The sequence below is a fragment of the Callithrix jacchus genome, chromosome 5, assembly GCF_049354715.1.
Source record: "Callithrix jacchus isolate 240 chromosome 5, calJac240_pri, whole genome shotgun sequence".
Classification (NCBI taxonomy): Eukaryota; Metazoa; Chordata; class Mammalia; order Primates; family Cebidae; genus Callithrix; species Callithrix jacchus.
In genome coordinates, this window is record NC_133506.1 from 117,911,900 (window position 1) to 117,934,495 (window position 22,596).

General features: G+C 37.2%; 1 protein-coding gene across 3 annotated transcripts in view; it reads left to right on the forward strand.

Moving 5' to 3' along the window:
- Window positions 1-22,596, forward strand: part of SKAP1 (src kinase associated phosphoprotein 1) — a 301,079-nt gene that overhangs the window by 57,383 nt on the left and 221,100 nt on the right. For all 3 annotated transcript variants that reach the window (XM_035301334.3, XM_035301335.3, XM_035301336.3), the window contains exon 3: window positions 7,825-7,850. In XM_035301334.3, coding sequence (XP_035157225.1) covers window positions 7,825-7,850 — 26 coding nt within the window. The remainder of the gene's footprint in view (window positions 1-7,824; window positions 7,851-22,596) is intronic.

Genomic DNA, 22,596 nt, shown 5'->3' on the forward strand with positions numbered 1-22,596 from the left:
TTTTATTATCATTGGGAAATGGAATTTTTTTCCTTCCTTTTGTTTTGTTGGTTTTTTTTTTTGTTTTTTTTTGGTTTTTTTTTTGAGACAGGGTCTTGCTGTGTTACCCAGGCTGGAGTGCAGTAATGTGATCATGGCTCGCTGCTACCTCAACCTCCCAGGCTCAAGGGATCCTCCCTCCCAGCTCCAGCCTCCCAAGTAGCTGGGATTATAGGCATGCATGGCTAATTTTTCTTTTTCTTTTTCTTTTTTTTCTGTAGCGTTTCGCCATGTTGCCCATGACTGGTCTTCACCTCCTGGGTCCAGGCAACCTACCCGCCTTGGCCTCCCAAAGTGCAGGGATTACAGGCATGAGCCACTGCACCTCACCAGTATTTCTAATAATATGAGGATAGCTACAGTTGTTTGTCTGACCTGTTTCATCAGGATCTATCTAGTTAGCTGACTGAGGGGGTAAAACTCTGAATACTTTAATCTCAATAAGCATGTTCATTGGTTAGCTCCATGGTCAAGAATGTGATATTCTCTCCCTTGTAATCTATTGATTTAGATTCAGTAGCCCTATTTTCAGCAGAAACCTAATAATGTGTTCTGTGAACTGTTTGTTTTTTATAATTTCAACTTTTATTTTAGACTCAGGGGTACATGTGCAGGTTTGTTACATGGATATATAGTGTGTTGCTGAAGTTTGAGATACAAATGATCCCATCACCCAAATATCGAGCATAGTACCTAAAAGTTTTTCAACTCTTACCCCTCTTTTTCCCCACTTCTGTTAGTCTCTAGTGTCTATTGCTCACACCTGTATGTTCATAAATACCTAATGTTTAGCTCCCACTTATAAGTGAGAACATGAAGTATTTGGTTTTCTATTTCTGTGTTAATTACTTAGGATAATGGTCTTCAGCTGTATCCATGTTGCTGAAAAGGGCACGATTTCATTCTTTATTATAGCTGCATTATAGTCCATGGTGTATATGTACCACATTAAAAAAAATCTAATCCACTGCTGATGGATACCTAGGCTGATTCCATGTCCTTGCTATTGTGAATAGTGCTACGATGAACCTACAAGTGCATATGTCTTTTTGGTAGAATGATTTATTTTCTTTTGGATATATACCCAGTAATAGGATTGCTGGGTTGAATGGTAGTTCTGTTTTAAGTTCTTTTTTTTTTGAGACGGAGTTTCACTCTTGTTACCCAGGCTGAAGTGCAATGGCACGATCTTGGCTCACCGCAACCTCCGCCTCCTGGGTTCAGGCAATTCTCCTGCCTCAGCCTCCTAAGTAGCTGGGATTACAGGCACGTGCCACCATGCCCAGCTAATTTTTTGTATTTTTAGTAGAGACGGGGTTTCACCATGTTTACCAGGTTGGTCTCAATCTGTCAACCTCGTGATCCACCTGCCTCAGCCCCTCAAAGTGCTGGGATTACAGGCTTGAGCCACTGTGCCCGGCCTGTTTTAAGTTCTTTAATAAATCTCCAAACTGCTTTCCACAGCAGCAAATCCAATTTACATTCCCACCAACGATGTGTAAGTGTTCCTTTTTCTCCATAGTCTCATGAGCACCTGTTGTTTCTTGACTTTTTAATAATAACCATTCTGGCTGGGTATGGTGACTCATGCTTGTAATCACAGCACTTTGGGTGGCTGAGGTGGGCTTGAACTCAGGAGTTTGAGACCAGCCTGGGCAACACTGAGAAACCTTGTCTCTACCAAAAACACAAAAATTAGCCAGGTGTGTTGGCATGTGTTAGTTCCAGCTACTGGGAGGCTGAGGTGGGAAGGATTGTTTGAGCCTGGGAGGTTGAGGCTGCAGTAAGTCATGATTATGCCACAGCACTCCAGCATAGGCGACAGAGCGAGACCGTGTTTCAAAAAAATATAATAATAATGATAACCATTCTGATTGGTGTGAGATGGTTTTGAGTTGCATTTCTCTGATGATTAGTGATGTTGAGCATTTTTAAATATTCGTTGGCCACTTGTGTATCTTCTCTTGAGAAGTATCTGTTCATGTCTTTTGCCAACTTTTTAATAGCATTTTTTTTTGCTTGTATGATTGTTTAAGTTCTTTATAGACTCTGAGTTTTGGGTGGCAACCGACAACTGTGTGTTTGCAGTACGAAAGATACTGAACTATATTTGAAGATGGAGCATATCTATTATAGTCATCTGTGGTACCTAGGCAAAGGGTTTGTCATAGAAGAAGTTCAATAAATATTGAATTGGTTGACTAAGTCCCTGAATTCTTTTTGAATAGTAAAATATCTTTAGAGAAAGACTCAGTTAATTTTGATGATTGTCTGAATGTTAGATTATATTTTCAGGACTTTCCTCTTTAGTTTCTCATTAGAGGACCTAACTGGTGGGGATGGAAACTGGTCCACTCCATTTAAAAACTCTCTAATGATCAGTAAGTTATTTAATCCTTGGTTCCTCAGTTTTCTTATTTAGAAAATGGGCATAATAATGGGATTAGAGTGTGGAGGAAATGGATTAATAGAAGTGTTTAGAGAACATCTAACAAAATGTTCAATGAATCTTAGCATTGTTATTAGCACTACTGTTAGTACACAGTGACTGCTGCTTATCAAGATTCCCTCAATACTGTGGGTTCAATTTATTTGTACCTTTCCCCCAAATTAAAGTTCATTCTTACTTTTTTTTTTTTTTGAGACAGGATCTCACTCTGTTGCCCAGGCTGAAGTCCAGTGGTACAATCATGGCTCACTGTAGTATTGACCTCCCTGACTCATGCAATTCTCCCACCTCAGTCTCCTCAGCAACTTGGACTACAGATGCACACCACTATACCCAGCTAATTTTTGTACCTTTTGTAGAGATGGGATTTTGCCATGTTGTCTAGGCTGAACTCAAACTCCTGGGCTCAAGCAATCCACCCGCCTTAGCTTCCCAGAGTGCTTGGATTACAGGTGTGAGCCACTGCACATGACCTAAAGTTCAATTAAAACTTTTCTTTTTGAGACAAAGTCTCTCTCTGTCACCCAGGCTGGAGTGCAGTGGCGTGTTCCCAGCTCACTACAACCTCCACCTACTGAGTTCAAGTGATTCTCCTGCCTCAGACGCACATGTAGCTGAGATTACAGGCACGTACCACCATGCCTAGTTAATTTTTTTGTATTTTTAGTAGAGACAGGGTTTCACCATGTTGGTCAGGCTGGTCTCAAACTTCTGACCTCCCAAAGTGCTGGGATTACAGGCGTGAGCCACCACACCTGGCCAAAACATCTTTAATTTGAAAACACAAATAGTAAACTCTGTCTAGCATCCAATGTAATAATAAAAATTTTAAGACTCTGTTCTGTAGCATAGAGAAAATATTGTGAGATTTTATTCTTCCATTTTCATTTTTGGAGGCACAAGTTAAGATGGGTTTATTTTTACTGAATGTGAAAATGATCATCATCAATATGGTTGCAACATTCTCTCTCTGCTCATTCTGTACTCAACATTTTTCAGTTCCAAATATCATTTGCGTGGTCCTGATGACACTGAGTATGGATATTGCAGAGGAGTGATAGCTTCCCTTTCCTATTGAAGCTGAAGCTTCAAAGAGAAGATTAAAGAAGTGTTTGTTATCTATCTGCACAGGCCTGATGTAAAATTCTCAGAGGCTTTCAGGATAAACACAACTCTGTATGTGTGCATTTATATGCTTTTTCTTCTGTATACTTCCATTGTGGTCTTTGTATTTTGGTTTAAAATTTCTAGTTTCAGACTTGTTGGACTCTCTGGTTAAAGGAGAACTGTTTTCAGAAAAAAGGGTAAGAATTGGAAGATGTTGGCAGGATTTTACTAAATGCCTCCTGAAGAGTATAGGATTCTCTATTGTGGAATTATATTTTTGGAGAACATGATGAAGGCCACCCATTGGGTATCTTTAACAAGACAAGACCAAGATCTTAAAGAAGTCCAGCAGAGACTAATCTGTGGTGCCCTCCAGTGAGGGATGCAATTGCTCACTTTTTGGGCTTTCCTTTAGAAGTGTTCTTTGTGAACTTTGGAATAGAGGTGTGGCTTTAAAAAAAACTTCCTATAGGGTTAATCCATAAATAATATTTAGAGGAAGAAAAGGTAGGATAGCAAGATACCTTCTGAAAAAGAAGGGAACTAACATTTTATTTCATGCTGTTGTTCCACATCAAGTTCTACATATGATTTTTATTGTCAGAATTTTCTCTTTTTTGTTTTTTGGAGACAGGGTCTCGTTCTATTACTCAAGTTGGGGTGCAGTGGTACAATCACAGCTAACTACAGCTTCAACCTTTTGTGCTCAAGCAATCCTCCCACCTCAGCCTCCCAAGTAGCTAGGACTAGCATGTCCTACCACGTCCAGCTAATTTTTGTACTTTTTGTAGAGATGGGGTTTTGCCATGTTTCTCAAGCTTGTCTTGAACTCCTGGGCTCAAGCAATCCTTTTGACTTGGCCTCCCAAAGTGCTGGGATTACAGGTGTGAGCCACCACACTCAACCTCAGATTTTTTTTAATTGACAAATGCAGTGGAATATATTTAAAATGCACAATATGATTATATATCTACACATACACATTGTGAAATGATTACCATAATCATATTAATTAATACATTCATGACCTTACATAGCTTACATGGTTACCTTTTTTTTTTTTTTTGTGAGAATGCTTAAAAATCTACTCTCTTACCAAATTTCAAGTATGTAATACAGTATTATTAACTATAGTCACTATGCTGTAGATTAGATCCTCAGAATTTATTCATCTTATAATTGAAAGTTCAACAGAAATATTTAATTACAGTATTACCAAGAATAAAGCAGGTTCTGCTTTTTAACATCAACTAGATGGACCTACTACTTTATTTGATACTGTTGAGTTATTAAGATATAACTACTATTGGCAAAAGCAATACTTTTAGTATATGTGACTTATAAGATCATATTTCTTCTTGACTAACAAGAGAAACCAGGAAGCCATGGCACTTCAAAGTAGGTAGAGAAAGGGACTGAAAATGTGTGTTAGTTGGAATGGGTATTATGGGAGAGGGAGGCACAGAAGAGGGTGAGATCAACATCAATAACATACTTTGCCTATTCAACAATTTACCTGGAGCACTTTTTAACTGCCACTGCATGAGTAGGGTTTTTTCCTGGGCCAAAAAATGAGAACAACATTAGTTAGCACAGTTCTTGTGTTGCCATCATTAATATTTTGGAAAGAAGGGAGAGAAAGAAGAGAGAGAGAGAGAGCGAGTACATACACATGTGCACATACATATATGCACATACTTCTATTTCTATTAAATTAGAAGTTGGGTAATGATAGAAATTGGGGACTAGGGCAGTGCCTCAAGAGAAGATGAAAAATAGCAAGAGCAGATGGAAAACTGCTCAGCCATTTGATGATTTGCTTGATTAGCTATATTTTACAGAAAGGAGTTTTATGGAAAACTCTTCATGGCAGCCAGGTACAGTGGAAAGCCGCACTGTCTGCTAGGTGGAGATTGACCCATCATACTATTATTCACAACTTATTTCAGTTTCAGCCAGTTCCAGCTTGCATATGCCCTACATTGATATGGACACTCCTTCTTCCCAGCTTTTGAAGCTTTCCACTTTTCACCCCATCCTCTGCTCCTTCCTCTCCCCTTTGCTACTGCAGATGACAAAGCTATCCTGGAATTTCCTTGTCCTCTAACCCAAGTATCTTACATTTCTTTTCACCTGATTGCCAGCCTGGAACTGTTCTGGAAAAGGAAAGGAACAAGGAAATTCAAATTGTCAAGTTTATTCTCCATTTTCTTACCTTTGATAATGTTCCCCAAATTCACCTGTGGAATGTGGCAACATACTTACTCTCCACTGACCTCTTCCATCTTTATTTTCTGAAAATGTATCACACAGTAAAGAAATAACAAACATACTCACTAGGCTGATACTCCTCCCTGAAGAAGCCAAGCCTAATTTTAGTCATGGATGTACTAGAAGATACACCATTATCACCTATGTATTGTCCTTTTCTGCTTCTTTTTTGAGTTTATGGACCCTTTAAACTGCAAGCTTGTCTAATCCTGCCTTATTTTGTTGTTGTCGTTGTTTTTGTTCTGTTTTGTTTTGGATTAGGCTTTTAGCAGACTGAAGCCATGATTTTTAGTTTCTTTCTCTAGTGATAAGTGGAAAAGAGGGATGAGGAAGGGGCTTTACTGGCCCACCAGAAACAGAAACTAAGAACCCATGACTATTCTCTCCCTTGGACACCCCTATGAAAGAATTCTGTAAAAACTGTGGACTCCCTCCCTAGGTAAAAATAAATAAATAAATAACCTCTCACGCATATACACACTCCTGAGAGGTCAAGAAAAGGATAGAAAAGTATCCTTTATATTTGCTGGCATGGAGGTTATTAGGTCTATAGCAAGAGTTAATGTGCAGTGCCTCTGAGCCTGACTGGAGGATGTTGAGTGAGTGGACAGTAAGGGAATAAAATGAGCCAAGTGTAGACAGTGCTTTTGAAAATGTCACTGTGACGTGAAGGGAAACAGGACAGCAGGTGGAGGGATGTGAAGGGCTGAGGGAGGGTTTGCTTTATTTTTATATGAGCATAAATGCTGATGGAAAGGGGTCAAACTGAGATGAAGAGGAGAAAAACCGATAAAGAATAATATAAAGTTCCTGTGAAGGTAGGAGGAAACAGGATCCAAAATATAGTAGACCTTCTTGGATAACCATCATATATAACATTGTTTTTGTGGGAAAAGAAATGCAATTTAGTTTCCAAATAAGTAACTTACAAATGATCCTTTCCACCATTGCTATTTTGTTAGTTTAAGACTTCAAGGGTTGCTGGATGCAATGGCTCATGCCTGTAATCCCAATACTTTGGGATAGTGAGGTGGGAGGACTGCTTAAGCCCAAGAGTTTGAGACCAGCCTGGGCAACAAAGTGAGACCCTATCTCTACAGAAAACCAAAAAATTAGCTAGATGTGGTGGTATGTGCTTGTGGTCCCTGCTACACGGGAGGCTGAGGCAGGAAGATCTCTTGAGCCCAGCATGTCAAGGCTGCAGTGAGTGATGTTCATGACACTGCATTCCAACTTGAGTGTTAGAGTAAGACCCAGTCTCAGAAAAAAAAAGACTTCAAAGGTTGTCAGTTTTGCCAATCATTTCCCAAAATAATAGAGGAGATAGGAAGGTACAGTGGACTGCAAGAGCCCCATTCTTGGCTCAGACATGAAAATGTTAGACAACCTTAAATAAAGTGTTATGTTTCACTTATAAAATTAAGAATTTAGGCTTAAGATGAGGCTTCAGTGAGCTATGATTGTGTCATTGTACTCCATCCTGGGTAACAGAGAAAAAAAAATTAGGCTTAAGAGGCATTTCAGGATGTGTTGGTGTTGGTAGTGGGGTTTGACCGTTGTAACAACTGGGAGTGCCTCTGGTGTTTGGTGCCCAGGACCAGTGATGCTAATGGTCCTATAATACACAGGCCAGATTGTCGCAACAAAAAACCATCCTGCTGAAAGTCTGTAGAGCTCTTGATGAGAAACCCCAGGCCACTGCTAGGTTCCCTTTAGGACCTTTTCAGCTCTAACATCAAAATTATCTGAGGAAGTGCAGTGAATTAAATGCATCTTTTAAGCCATTGAGAGTCTTTCAAATCTTAGGGACAACATTTTGTTTTTCTCAAAGTGAGTAGTGTCTTTGGCTGGTTATAGACTTTAGCAAGCTTTGTGGACCAGGTGCTATAGCTATGGTAGGCCAACCAAAATTGAGAAATACAACTTTGACTTATCCCCCTTTTTTCCTTGTATTTCAGGTACTATTGGGATCTTCAACCCCAAGGTGAGTCCTCTTTGACCACGAATGGTTTTATGCTAAAAATGTGTAAGTGGGATTGTTTACTTCTGTCTCTTCTCTACAAACTTCTCCACAGAGTAGCATTAGCCATTTCCAAGGAAAGCTAGTGGAGTGTTTAATTAACCTTCACCCTGCTGTACCCCCCTGCCCTGCTTTTTAGCAACAAGAGTCTCTGTGCTTCTACCTTCTGAGTGGATTGTTGCTATATTATTTTATAAAATCAAAGCTATAATATGCTTTTATTTCTTAAGCTTTGTTAGGTGCAAACAGGATCCAGTGGCATTCAAATAAAATGGTAGCCGAGTCCATAATAAAAACCTTGGGAGAGTTCCAACTCAGCTAATCCTTCATTTGCTCCAGAAATAAATTCCAGTATGTTACCTCCTCGATCACAGTGCCCTTCCACACAGCCTGCCTGTCTGGCAGCAGAGAAATGTCAGAAATGGAGCAGTGTTGAAATTCCCACTAGAACAGTGTTATCACATTTTAATATGAGCCTCGCTGCAGCCTCAGTGCTTCTAATTGCTTTCAAACCATTGTTTTCCTGCTTTTGCTTGATGAACCCAGCATCTGGCATGATTCTAAAAAGTACTGCAGACAGCTGTGTGCAAAATTAAAAAAAAAAAGCCAGGATTAAAACACATTTTTAAAAGGTTCAGAATTGAATTTTTTTTTTTTTAATTCAAACAGTTTGAGGGGATGTCTTTTAAAGTATTTGCCTTCCTTCTTTTTAGTACTCTGGTTGAGAATGTCAGAAACATCAACCTGAATATTAATTATTTTAATTTATTATAAATGGAGGGGCTTTTATTTTCCCAGAGAATCACAGAGTTTTAGATCAAACTCACAAATAGCCTTATAAACTATTTTGCTCTATAACTTTCTTAACCAATTGTAAACTTTTAAAGTACTTTTTATTCTCTTAATGTTGTCACTGTATCCAACCTCAGTGAACAGCAATATTTTAAATAAATTAAGATTGTGAGTGATTATAATAGTTTTATTAAAATTGTTATTTTTCTAGCTCATACTTTTAGTGTATTTCAAGTTTTATAAAGCTTTCTTTTAAAGCTGTCTTAAATAAAAATATCTTATTTTCAAAGCTTCTTGACTCTTGTAAATTAAGGTCAGAGGACTTACACTATTTTACATAATGTGAGTGCTGTTACTACATATCTCACTGTTCTAAAGCATTTATAGCTGAAAACATAGATTAAGCAGTAGATAATTTTTTGTAATAATTTAGCAGTTTGGTTTGCAAAATGGGAAATACACTATTCAGTGGATGGCCCTATAGTTCAGGGTTTAACAGATGTTAACCAAAATCTACAGGGTGAAGAACATGATTGTGAACTGGCAGAAATGAATGGAACTGTGAGGGTAGAATTAATTACCTAAAGGAAAAATAAAGAATTAGTGTCGGGGATGCGGTATAGTAATAGGTTGAGAAGAGAAAATAATTTTGGAGCTTAACACAAGAGACTATATGGGACTAAAAAAGACAAAGGGCACAGCTTACCAGATTCTTGCAATGGTGGCACTGCAGTCATCTTTCAACATAAAGCAGCTTCTACACACCCTTTCTCTCTTGGAAAGAGGACAGAGGTAGAGCAGCCAAGGAGACAAGTGAAAATAGTTTATTTAGAACAGAAAACTGTATTTGCCTCTTAACAATGATTAAATATATGTGGCAAAATCTTTGTGCATTTGGAAGTAAATGTAAGGAAAGGTGAAATAGAAAAACTCATGTCCTAGCCCTCAGTCTCATGCCTTCTCACAGATATTTTTTGAGGGGGCAGTGAGTGGGAGGGTACCTTTTACCTTACCCTTTTGATCAGACCCTAGCTGATTATGTGCTTCAGAAGCTGGTGGGATGGGTGGGAGCAGTAACTGGTCTAGATAAGGTACAACAGGACAATTTAAGATTGTGAAAAGATTAGAAATAAATAAGAAAGAGAACAACTAGCAGAATAACCTTAAAAGCCCTGGAAGACTGGGTGGTGTTGGGATGGGAGCAAGAAAGAATAGAAATGGTGGCCCCAAACTTTCTGAGCATTTTTATCAGTGACAGGACCCTGTGTACAAGAAGATGATGGGATGAATTTTATTAACTCTACATCTGCCTAAATACACACTTGGGTTCTTCAAGATATTTGAACTAAACCAGGCCTGGTGCCCGGAAGGAAAATAGTCTTTAATGATAAAAGATCCACTATTTGTAAATCCTTTTAGTAGCACACATTTGAAAAATAGCAGCCTTGGCCAGGCGTGGTGGCTCATGCCTATAATCCTAGCACTTTGGGAGGCCAAGGTGGGTGGATCACCTGAGGTCAGGAGTTTGAGACCAGCCTGACCAACATGGTGAAACCTCGTCTTTACTACATACAAAAAATTAGCTGGGTATAGTGGTACATGCCTGTAGCCCCAGCTACTTGGGAGGCTGAGGCAGGAGAATCGCTTGAACCTGGGAAGTGGAGGTTGCAGTGAGCTGAGATTGCGCCTTTGCACTCCGGTCTGGGCAACAAGAGCGAAACTGTCTCAAAAAAAAAAAAATTAGCAGCCTTATCAAGATATAGTTCACATACCATAAAATTTACCCTTCTAAAGGGTACAGTTAATGGTATTTAGCATAGTATAGTATAGTACAAGTTGTACAACCATCACTACTATCTAATATCAGGATGTTTCATCATCCCAATAAGAAACCCATTATCTCCAGAGGTCGAGAGCCCATACTCTTCATGACTGTTTTTCACTGTTTCATTGCAACGGTTGTTGAGGATTAGTAGTAATCTGGACATAGTGAAAAAAAGCCAGTAGTTTCTATTTATAATAATGGTACATTAGTGGTAATTCTTTCTCTCACATTTCCACCTAGGTTTTCTTATTGGTCCACTGTCAACTTCCTGAGTGATATTTATTTAAAAAAGGAAATAGGGAAAATAAAACATGATCCAAAGAATGTATTACTTTAATGTAGAGGAGATATAAATGGAAGGGCACTTTTTTTTTTTTTTTTTTTTTTTTTGAGACGGAGTTTCGCTGTTGTTACCCAGGCTGAAATGCAATGGCGCAATCTCGGCTCACCGCAAGCTCCGCCTCCTGGGTTCGGTCAATTCTCCTGCCTCAGCCTCCTGAGTAGCTGGGATTACAGGCACGTGCCACCATGGGAAGGGCACTTTTAATGAGTTTAAACATAATTGGAGAACATGAAAAAGGCTTTTTATTTTTACTTGACAATAAGACATAATATTGCTTTGATACTTCATGTCCTGTTTACTTAAATTTTTTTTCTGCTTAATTTTTTTACCTAAAGTTACAAAGAAAAGCCATTAGAATTTTTGCCATGGAATTTTTATCATTTCAGTAATCAGTATCTAAAAGGTGATGTCAATTGGCTGTCTAAACAATGATATCAATGTTGTCCTTAGATTTGACGACAATATCACTTAAAGTTGTTGAGCAAAGTGATTTCCTTCATTTACTTCAGTTTCCCCTTTTATAAAATGAGTTAATGACAGTTTTTTAAATAAAAAATTTGATTACAAGGTATAATGTTTACATTTCAAAATTTATTGCTATAAAAAATTCATTGAATTAGATTGAATTTCCCACAATAGGATCAAAGTCTAAAACAAATGACATAATATTTAAATAAAAATCTAGGGAAGACAATGGGAATATTATATTTGATAAATTTTCTTTTTTGTTCATTGGTCACTCACATTACATTTGTCATAGTGGTAAACATGGGCCAGTGGAATCTCTTGCTGGCTTAAAGATTCTTTGAGTATCTCTATGGATGGTGTAAAGGGTTTCTGAGAAAATTATTCAGTATATTTCCATATGAACAAATTCTACTTTGTGAAGCTTAAAAATCTCATTTGAGATGAGATTTCGCAAGCCTACATTCACGTCATAGTAAATTGATGCTGAATAATATAGCCTGGCAGGCCAGGCACGGTGGCTTATTTCTGTGGAGGCTGAGGGCAGGTAGATTGCTTGAGCCCAGAAGTTTGAGATCAATCTGGGCAACATGATGAGACCCTGAGTCTACAAAAAAACAAAATTAGCTGGGCATGGTGGCACAGGCCTGTGGTCCTAGCTGCCTGGAAGGCTGAGGTGGGAGGATCACCTGAGCCTAGCAGATTGAGACTGCAGTGAGCCAAGATTGCGCCACTGCACTTCAGCCTGGGAGACAGAGCGAGACCCTGTCTCAAAACACACAAACAAGCGAACAAATAAAAATATAACCTGGCAAAAACAAATAGTGTTAAGCGAGTAAGGAAATTGTAAAGCCCTGTTAATGATAAATTAAGGGATTTAAGAGGTTTACCAACAAATGTATGGACTTTATGTGCATTTTGAGTTAAGCAAATTATATAAAAAATGACAACTATTAGAGAATTAGAAATTTGAACACTGGTCATTTTATGTTATTAGAAAACTATCTTTTTTTTCAGTGTGGCAGTGGTATTATGGTTTTCTTAAAAGAGTTCTTTATTTTAGAGAGAGGCATCCTGTGATATTTAAAGATATAATGTCTGACAAATAATATGGGAGAGGAGAAAGAAACAGGGTGAGTATAGATAAGACAAGATTGACCATACATTGACACTTGTTGAAGCTGGATGATTTATGTATGGGAGTTTATTACACTGTTTTGTCTACTTTTATACATGTTTAAAATTCTCCATGATGCAAAGGTAAAAGCAAAAGAAACCCATGTAGAGATTAATTAAAAATGTAACATTATTCTTTAATCTCTGTCATGAGACCTAGTATATTAATGCATACATTGCTTTATGCATCTGGGCATAAAGTATGTAGAATAGTGAACTGATTTTTTAAATGGTTGTTCAAGTTAATGTTTTATAATGGAAAGAGCCTGAGCTTTGAAATCAGACCTGAATTAGAATCCCTGCTCCTCTACTCAGAAACTTTGTTAGCTATAGCAAATTACATCACTTCTTGAAGCTTCCATTTCCTCATGTATAAAATCTCACTAATAATATCTACTTCACAGCTATTATGAATTGTAGTGAGTTTTGATGAGACTATAACTCATGGGGAGTGCTTGCCACATGATAGGCACTAACTAAAGTGGTAACCACGAGGCAAGTACATACGTGTATCAAATTTTGTTAATAAAAATTTCATATATCTTTTCATAAAATTCATTCATTAATTACAGCTGAACCCTGGCGTAGGACGATGAAACTCGCCATGTATATATTTGTAAGGTTTGTATTTATAGAGAGTATTTTTTTGGTGGCAGCTACTTCAGAGGTTAGATTTAGAAGCTTTTTGCTATACAGTGTCTGAGACATGTTGAATGGAAGCAAAAATGTTGCTTAACTTCTTGTCCCTCATGGTCACATACTTGGAGCATGTAGTTATGACAAATACAAGAAGAAAACATTAAAGTAGCAAAGAAACATCATCTTTACACTTAAAAAAAAAAGGAGGAAGGAAATTTCCTTTGAAGTTGAAGAGAAGTGTTTTTGAATTAATGGAGTGTACAGTGATTTTGCTAAGTTTTATTTATGAAAATACTCTTTGTATTCATGCCAAAAGGTTTTAGCACAGTCATAAGTAGGATTTATACAAAGAAACATAGCCCAAATTTATGACGTGTTTGCAAATGTAAGAAAAAGTCTAAATTTACAATATTTGTAATTTATTGTTAAGTATCTTTCCACCACTATTCCTGGAATGCTGATATTTTATAAACATAAGCATTGGTTTTGAACCTAGACTATCTCAACTTACACTACTTTTAAAAAAGAAATCTTCCAGCATGTTTTCCATGTCTTTCGGGGATTTAATAGGAGGGAAATGAACCCAGGCCTAATACTCTTGCCTTTGGCTTTGGCTCAACATTTTAACATTGACAGTCTTGACAGCTGCTTTTGTGGTTTGACTTCCTTCGGGCATTTCCCCCCGTTTCTTTCGCTACATTTTCTACAAATTAATCTGTAGAAAGTGGATATACACATAAACTGTTTTTGAAGTTAATTACTAATTTGATACCTTTTCAAATATTCTACTTCCTATGCATCTACTGGTAGGGGTTTTTTTAGTGAAATAATGCATTTTTTAAGAGTAGAATAATGCATTTTAAAATTAATGCAGCAGTTGTTTTGCAATGGCTGTCAAAGATGGTTTGTTTGTTTTTTTTAACAAAAAGACTCACTTTTTTCCTTTTAAAAGTTAACATTTTCTAAGATTTTTATATCCTTTCTAAAAGTCCTTCCTATTCTGGAGTAGGTGATATTACGGTATAAAAAAGAAAAGAACTAAATTTTATCCAGGTAAAAGACGTCATTGGAATCAGGCAATGCTGCCTCTGTATTCCCTACACAATGTATTATATACATGGATGTTCATTATAGCATTGTTTGGAATAGCAAAGACTACAGACAGCCTAAATGTCTAGCAATAGGGGACTAGTTAAATAAATCATGTTGCATCCATTTAATGGAATGCCATATAGAGTTAAAAGAAAATTATACATATATATGTAATATGGAAGGTTCTCCAAGGAGTATTGTTAGATGAAAAGGGTAATTTGAGCAAACCAGTGTATAGTTTGTTTCTGTGTGTGTGTGTGGCACAAGCACACGTGTTTTTATTTGTATATGGAATATTTTTGGAAGGATACATATGAATCTTTTAACAATGGTAACCGCTGTTGAGGGGGATATTGGTATGAATGAAAGAAAGAATCGTCTTTGGTACTATTTGCATTTTCACCACGTACGTATATTATTTTTAATTTTAAAAATTGGTTAAAGTGAAAAATGAGATAAATATATATTGCTGATATGGAGCAATTGCCAAGATAAATGGTTAGGAAGAAAAGCAGGATACAGAATAGAACAAATGTTACCATTTGTTTAAAAAGAGGAAAAAAATACATACACTACACACACAGAGACCCTTGTTATAGTAGATGGAAAAATTCATAGAACACCCAAGAAATCTTATGATGTTTGCCTCTGGAGAGAAGGATCAAGAGAAGAGAGGATAGATAAACTTTCATTATATGCCTTCTTGTAACACTTGAAGGTTTTTCTCTGGGCATACTTAACTTTTTTTTTTATTTAATAAAGAAACTTTCCAAAACAAACAAACAAAAATAGTGGTAGTAAACTATTTTTCGGTAGAATCATGATTAGCGGTTATCTATTCAAGTTTTTATCTAGTTACTTATTTAAGCGTTTATTTTATTTTTTGAGACAGAATCTCACTGTGTCACCTAGGCTGGAGTGCAATGGATTGATCTCAACTCACTCACTGCCGTTTCCATCTCCTGGTATCAAGTGATCTCCGACTTTGGTCTCCACAGTAGCTGGGACTACAGGCATGAGCCACCATGCCCAGCTAATTTTTGTATTTTTTGTAGAGACAGGGTCTTACTATGTTACCAGACTCGTATCAAACTTTTGGGCTCAAGAGATTTGCCCACCTCAGTCTCCCGAAGTGTTGGGCTTACAGACATGAGCCACTACTCCTGGCCTATTTATTTTGATATGTGAATTAATGGTCAAGGCCCTGTTGATGGTATAAAACAGTAGCATTCTCTGTTGTTTAATTCTTTAATGTTTGAGAACGTTGGTATATATATGTGTGGGTTGAGTTTACTTATCACTTAAAAGTGAACTTTTTTTTTTTTAAGACAGAGTCTTGCTCTGTCACCCAGGCTGGAGTGCAGTGGCACGATCTTAGCCCCACCTCCCAGGTTCAAGCAATTCTTGTGCCTCAACTACCCGAGTAGTTGAGATTACAGGCACATGCCACCATGCCTGGCTAATTTCTGTGTTTCTAGTAGAGTTGGGGTTTTGCCATGTTGGCCAGGCTGATCTCATACTTCTGGCCTCAAATAAAAAAGTAAATTTAAAAATAAATAATATGGCCTGGCATGGTGGATCACACTTGTAATCTCAGCACTTTGGGAGGCTGAGGGAGGCCAATTGTTTGAGCCCGGGAGTTTGAGACCATCCTGGGCAATATAGGGAGACCCCATCTCTGCAGAAGATACAAAAATTAGCCATGCATGGTGGTGTACATCTGTGATGCCACCTACTCTGGAGGTTGGGGTGGGAGGATCACTTGAGCCTGAGTGGTCAAGGCTGCAGGGAGCCACAATTGCATCACTGCACTCTAAACTGGGTGATAGAGTTAGAACCTGCCTCAAAATAAATAAATAAATAAATAATTTAAAATTAGTATTATACTCATGGTGACGGATAATGTATATCTTTTCTTACCCCGTCTTAGTCTTTTTAGAAGTTCATAGAACGGATTTTCGTCTTCATGTAGACGTCAAGGAAAATCAAGTAACTGAAAATTAATGACTGCTTTAAGTTTATTTGGTTAGCCCTGGGGACTTTGGTTGAGGAAAAAAACAACTTATAAATGATTTCTCTTAGAAGGTATTGTTCCTGAACCAACACAGAAAATCAGGTGAGGAGTACAATTTATGAACATAGAATTTTGACGTAAGAGTTAGTGTTCATCAGGACCTGTGCCTCTGACAAATTTTCATGTTCTGAACACAAAATATTGAGAGAAAAGTGTAGTTCATTTTAATATAAGCTTTTTTGTTTTTTCTGCTTAAAACTTTTTTGTGAGTAAGTAGGTAAAGCCTTCAGACTTGAAACCCAAAGAATTTGCTTGATATCTGGAGACTAAGTAATATAATGTAATAGGTGAATTATATTAGAAAGCATTTATTTTTCATTTGACTTCTCATCAGTGCTTCATTTGACTTATCTCACATGTTTCTTTCAGAAACTTATTTATGAAGATAGTTAAGTATCACTAACACAGGAAAGGGACTACTAAGTTATAGGCAAGGGATATTTTATATGACATGTAAAATAAAGCTTCCAGTTTCTGCTGACTCTTGTGAGACAAATAGTGGAAGAACCAAATCTTGTGAACCCTATCGGTCCTTGTCAGCTGATGGAAATTTAACACACATTTGCCATCCTGGAAAAGTTCTTGATCATGATTAATCTCTAAAAAGGTATTTTCCTAAACTTAAAAAGTGATACCACTTACCCTTAATATTTATGCACTTTACTTAGTGATACCTCAATTAAAAAGTTTTTTTTTTTAATGAAGAGATACTTGTTCATGTGAAACTTTTTTCCCAGGGAAACCTTTTTTCCCTGGGAAAAAAGTTTCACATGAACTGAATTATTGACAGTGAGAGGTTTTGGCTGTTGATAATGGTGTTACATACATGTTGTTGAATACATGAGTGAGAATCCCTGTTTGGAGTGCGTGTGGCATGAGGAGGTTGAATCTTGTCACCATTTGCCATTACAGTGTTAGTGGTATTTTGAGGTTTATGTTATCACAAAGAAAACTTACCCTTCAGCATGTTAAAACCTGGCTCACGTGTTGAGGCCTACTAATCTTACCCGTAATCCATTCTTTACTATGTATTATTTTCTTTTTACTCCTTGGACTTTTGAAAAAACATTTCTTATATCTACCTGTAGCCTGTAGAACATGTAGGTTCATTATTCTTCTTCCTTTTTTTTTTTTGAGACAGAATTTTGCTCTTGTTGCCCAAGCTGGAGTGCAATGGTGCGATCTCGGCTCACCACAACCTCTGCCTCCTGGCTTCAAACAATTCTCCTGCCTCAGCCTCCTGAGTAGCTGGGATTACAGGCATGCACCACCAGGCCTGGCTAATTATTTTAGTAGAGACAGGGTTTCTCCATGCTGGTCAGGCTGGTCTCGAACTCCCGACCTCAGGTGATCCTCCCTCCTAGGCCTTCCAAAGTGCTGGGATTACAGGCGGGGGAGCCACTGCAACTGGCCAGTCTCATTCTTCTTTAATGGGAGATATTAGAATCCAACTAGCCTTATAGTTTCTCTCAAGAAGTTTCTTAAGTAATGTTGGTTTACCAGTTGGGGCATAACAGACCGTAAAATGCATCAGGATTGTAAATGAGTGCTCAGGTCTACTACAACTTGTTGTTTGGGAGAAAGGAAAGGTGGGACAAGAGAGCAAGATGAACCAAGAGTAATAAAATTGCTACATTTATGTGGCATTATATATTTTTCAAAGGATTTTCCTGCTCTGAGACTTAAAGCATGATGGTGCCAGAAAGGAAACACATTCTTTAACCAAGCCAGGTCAGTGCTGTATTTAAGTATCAAACAAAATCAAACAAAAGGTGCTGAAAAAAAATTCAGCATATTAATTTCACTGAGCCTAAAGTAGCTGTTCTCAACTTTGCAAGCATGAAATTCATGCCAAAAAGTGATATTTAAAAAAAAATTACTACACATTACTCGATAATAAATTTCAATTATGAATTGGACCACTTCTTTCTTGATCAAATCATTGACCACATTTTGCTTTGTCAGTTCTACTCTTTATGCCTAATGTGAATACCTCTATTATCACTAATAATAATAATTTATGGATTTACTTTACTAAAGTTAAGAATACTAATTGATAGCATAAAGTCAACTCACTGGCTTTCATTCAATATGCTTTGCCTTTGAGTAATGATCATGATTTATTAAGCATGCAGATTTTGAGACCATATAGTTCAGTGTATTAGAACAAGAGCTTAGTAATCAGACAAGGTGGGGTGAAAGCCTGGCCCTGCCACTTATGAGTCACTTTTATGACTTTGGGTAAGTTATTTCATCTTTGTGTCTCAATTTCTTGATCTTCATCTTTGAGATAGTAATACATCTCAGGATTTTTTTGAGGATTAAATGAGATAGTCCACAAATAGCCTTGACCCAGAGCTTGTACTCACTAAGAGTTTAGCTAGCTATTGTATAATAATTATTATTATAGCTAACTTTCTCCTGTATGTCAAAAGATACTGAAAATTTAGTTTTGGATAGCTTTGTAATAAGAATTAAGGGCTGAGAATACAGTGGCCCAAAGAAAACAGAACTGTGAGCCAATAATTCCAGGCTATGATTACCTGGTTGCCATATGATAAATACATTCATTTTACAGTGTATTTATCCACATACTACCAAATACCTAGGTTTATATATTTTGAATTCTGTCAAAATCTTATTACTGTTGAAAATATTCCCACTCATCAGGTTCCATTTTAGTACCAGTTGAACAATACCAGTGGTAGCTGGAATGTGTTAGTGTGAAGCTAGAATGACTGCTGACAGGCTGTAATTTGCTTTATGAAGTGTGGGTTGTCACATATACAATTATCTGGTTTATATTTGTCACTGCCAGACCTCCAGTTTGTTAACAACCAGGAGTTATGCCTTTATGTGAAACCTAAGAAGGGTTAAAACTCCCAGCATTTTCTTAGAGGGTGGGAGAGGAGAAGAAGAAAGGTTCACACAGTGGCTATTTTTTTTTCTCTGTTTTCTTTTCTTTTGCATTTTTTTTTTTTTTTTTTTTTTTTTTTTAAGAACTAGGATGATGCTACACACTGCAGCCCACCCTACTGGTCAAAATTTAAAACTGCATTACAAAGGACCATTTTCTTGAGGGGAAAAAGAAAAAAATAACTTTTCAATTAGCTCCCACTGACATTTTCCTGTCCAATCCACCACTGACAGATGTAGTTAATTCTGAGAATATCATTAAGCTATGCTACCCTTTCGGCTGTTGGATTCACAGGTGTTGTTATAGTGATTGTATTAAGAGTGTCTAATCAATTTGGCTCCATTTGTGATCAGACTGTGCTACTCTCCTCAAATGTTATCTCTAAAGGGTCTTTTTTTTTTTTTTTTTTTTTTTTTTTTTAAGACAAAATCTAGCTCTTTTGCCCAGGCTGGAGTGCAGTGGCATGAACTCAGCTCACTGCAACCTCTGCTTCCCAGGTTCAAATTCTCCTACCTCAGCCTCCTGAGTAGCTGGGATTACAGGCACCCGCCACCACGCCCAGCTAATTTTTGTATTTTTAGTAGAGACCAGGTTTCACTGTGTTAGCCAGGCTGATCTCAAACTCCTAACCTCATGAACCTCCCGCCTCAGCCTCCCAAAGTGCTGAGATTACAAGTGTGAGCCACCGTGCCTGGCTATCTCTAAAGGTTCTTAAGAAGGCTGTTATTCTTAGTATGATCACATAATTAGCAAAGAGCATTCTAAGCTAAAAACTGTAGTCTTGGGCTCACTTTACTTCTTGTACATTTGAGATCCAGTTGGAACAACTTTTTAAAAGAATGATAAATGGAAACTTTCTTTACCTGACCTATCATTTATTCTGTAGATTTAATGACATTCCGTACCATTACACTCACTGCCAGGGCCTTGGGGGGAAAAAAGGAATATTTTATACATTGAGTTATGGATAGATGTAGTAAGGGAAAAAAAGGAGATGGGCAGAAAGTCAGACTGTGTAGAACAGAGAAGAATTTGAGACCTTCACTATACATGGATTAATCACAAGGACTAACCACGCAGATCCAAATGGATATTTAGAAATTGGTGAAGCCTCTAAGATGTTCTCTGGAAAGCATAGTACATTTTCTAAAGCATGAATATGTGCAAACTGGTATGTAATTTATAATGGAAGCGTTGACAGAATTTTAGTTTTGGTGCAGCGAATGTGCTGTATAATATGTTTATATGTGAGTAACATTTCATATATATGGTCACATCTGTACCCAACATATTTATTTAGTTGGTGTTAGATTCAATAACTTAGTTGAATGGTTATAATAAGGAACAATAAGCTGCAGTTTTGCCAATCTTACTATAGTTCAGCTTTGGGAGCTGTGTTACTGTTAAATTGGCCCATGAAAATCTGGCAATATTAATGCTGTCAAGCATGAAAACAAACTGGATTTGGATTAGGGAGCTTTATTTATAGCGTTTTAGTGAGAATGTATTAGTTTAAAGAGGGAGCTCTATTTCTCATGGGTTCTTCAATATTAAATAGAGTAGGAAGTCATGTGTTCCCTTCCAACAACAACAATAATAATTTTAAAACTTTCAACTTTAAATGAATCTCAATTTCCTTATATAATTCAGAGATACTTGGTGAAGTAATAGCAAACCCTAGTTTTTAACCACACCATATAAACAAATGGTTACAGATGTGAATAGTCTTATTCACTAAACTAAAATAGAGTTTTATTATAAAGCTTTATTATAAAGAAGAGTCTAATATAGTTCATAATTAATTTGAAGAGAAATAAAAGATATAGACTAACAAAAAATCGAGCTTTTACGTATTGAATAAGCAAGCATATATGTTTTCGCTGTTATTTATTATTCTCTCATTTTTTTAATGCTTAAACCATTTTCTGTCTTTTTTCATTTATTTCTCATTTCTCTGGTAAAATTGTCATTATGGCCTTTTTTTGCCCCAAAAATAGTACCTGCAAGTTCAGGACTAAATGGATTTGCTGTGAACTAAAATAGTTACAAGGGGAACATCATCATGGTTCATTTTTCTCCCTGTTTTATTTGGAATTGAATTAGTAAATGAAAGTTTTTGCAGTTTAATTCACTTCTCCATAAAGTTTATGGAGCAGCAACAGCTGGTTGAATCTGTGGCAGAAAAAGCCAACTTCTAGTGGCCAAACCTATTGTTTCAGAATTAAGGGGGAAAACTCATTAACTGTTAATGAAAACACAGGGAATAAAAACAAATAGCACAGAAACCCTAGCAAATAATTACCTTACACCTGACACAAAGCTGCTTCATCTTTCTGCTCCAACCCTCAGAAATTCCCAACTTATCACTCTATGGAGCATGAATGAAATTGAGTTTGACTCTCAGAAAAGAACAATAGAGAAATCATCCTGCTTATGGTCCCCTCAGCATGTACTTGGTGGAGAACCTGCCATTGAATATACTAAGGAGTATATCTAGTGCCCAATTCTTATGACACTTAACCTATGGGAGCAAATTACCTACAATAGCAGGTGAACCCTTGATATAGTTCCACCAGATCTTGTTTAGAAATACAAAGAGAAAGGACTGAAAGTAGTGGACGTGATTAATAGAGATATGGTGTGTTAGAATATATATCTGTATAGAAATATATTGATTCTGAGGGAGTTGCAGTGTGAAAGTGTGTCTCCAGTGGCAAGGGGTCTTGCTTGTGAGAAAGCCACTCAAAGCAGATGGAGTTCTAAGCCCTAATTGTAGAGCTGCTGAGTGGAAATGTCTGTCACTATAGTTTGTGATCATTTATGTCTGATCTCACTGGACTACAGTGGTGGCCACTTGGAACTGCAATTGTCAGAACTATGGGCAAATCCAGAGAACACGTGCAGTTATGTTTTAAAGAAAAATGATGTTCTTAAACAAATCCAAAATGACCACAATAATTGCTGTTCTTCTATAAAACTTTTCACCCATGCATCCTGAGTAGTTGTAATCATTTCAATTACATGGGAGTGTCTATTTATATAGTGTTATAGCCTTGTTTCTGCGTGTGCCCAAGGGAACTGGGTCACTTGATATGACACTAAAAACACTTATAACAACATCTCCATCATCAGGAACTAATTGCACTTGGGTGTAAAGCTTATTTTTAAATGTTCCCCACCACAACCATTTGTACAACCATTTGGCCTAGGCTCTGTTTTGCCGCATTGAGTTGTATATCTTTGTCGTTGTGTACTTTACAGAGGAATGGTCTCATATTTGACACCAGGGTGGCTTACCTTGGGTGACTATAGTCAGAAACCGTAGGAATCATGTGGAAGTGACTTTTCCATCAGAAGTTAGGAAAGCAAGTGCCAAATCCAGGCAGG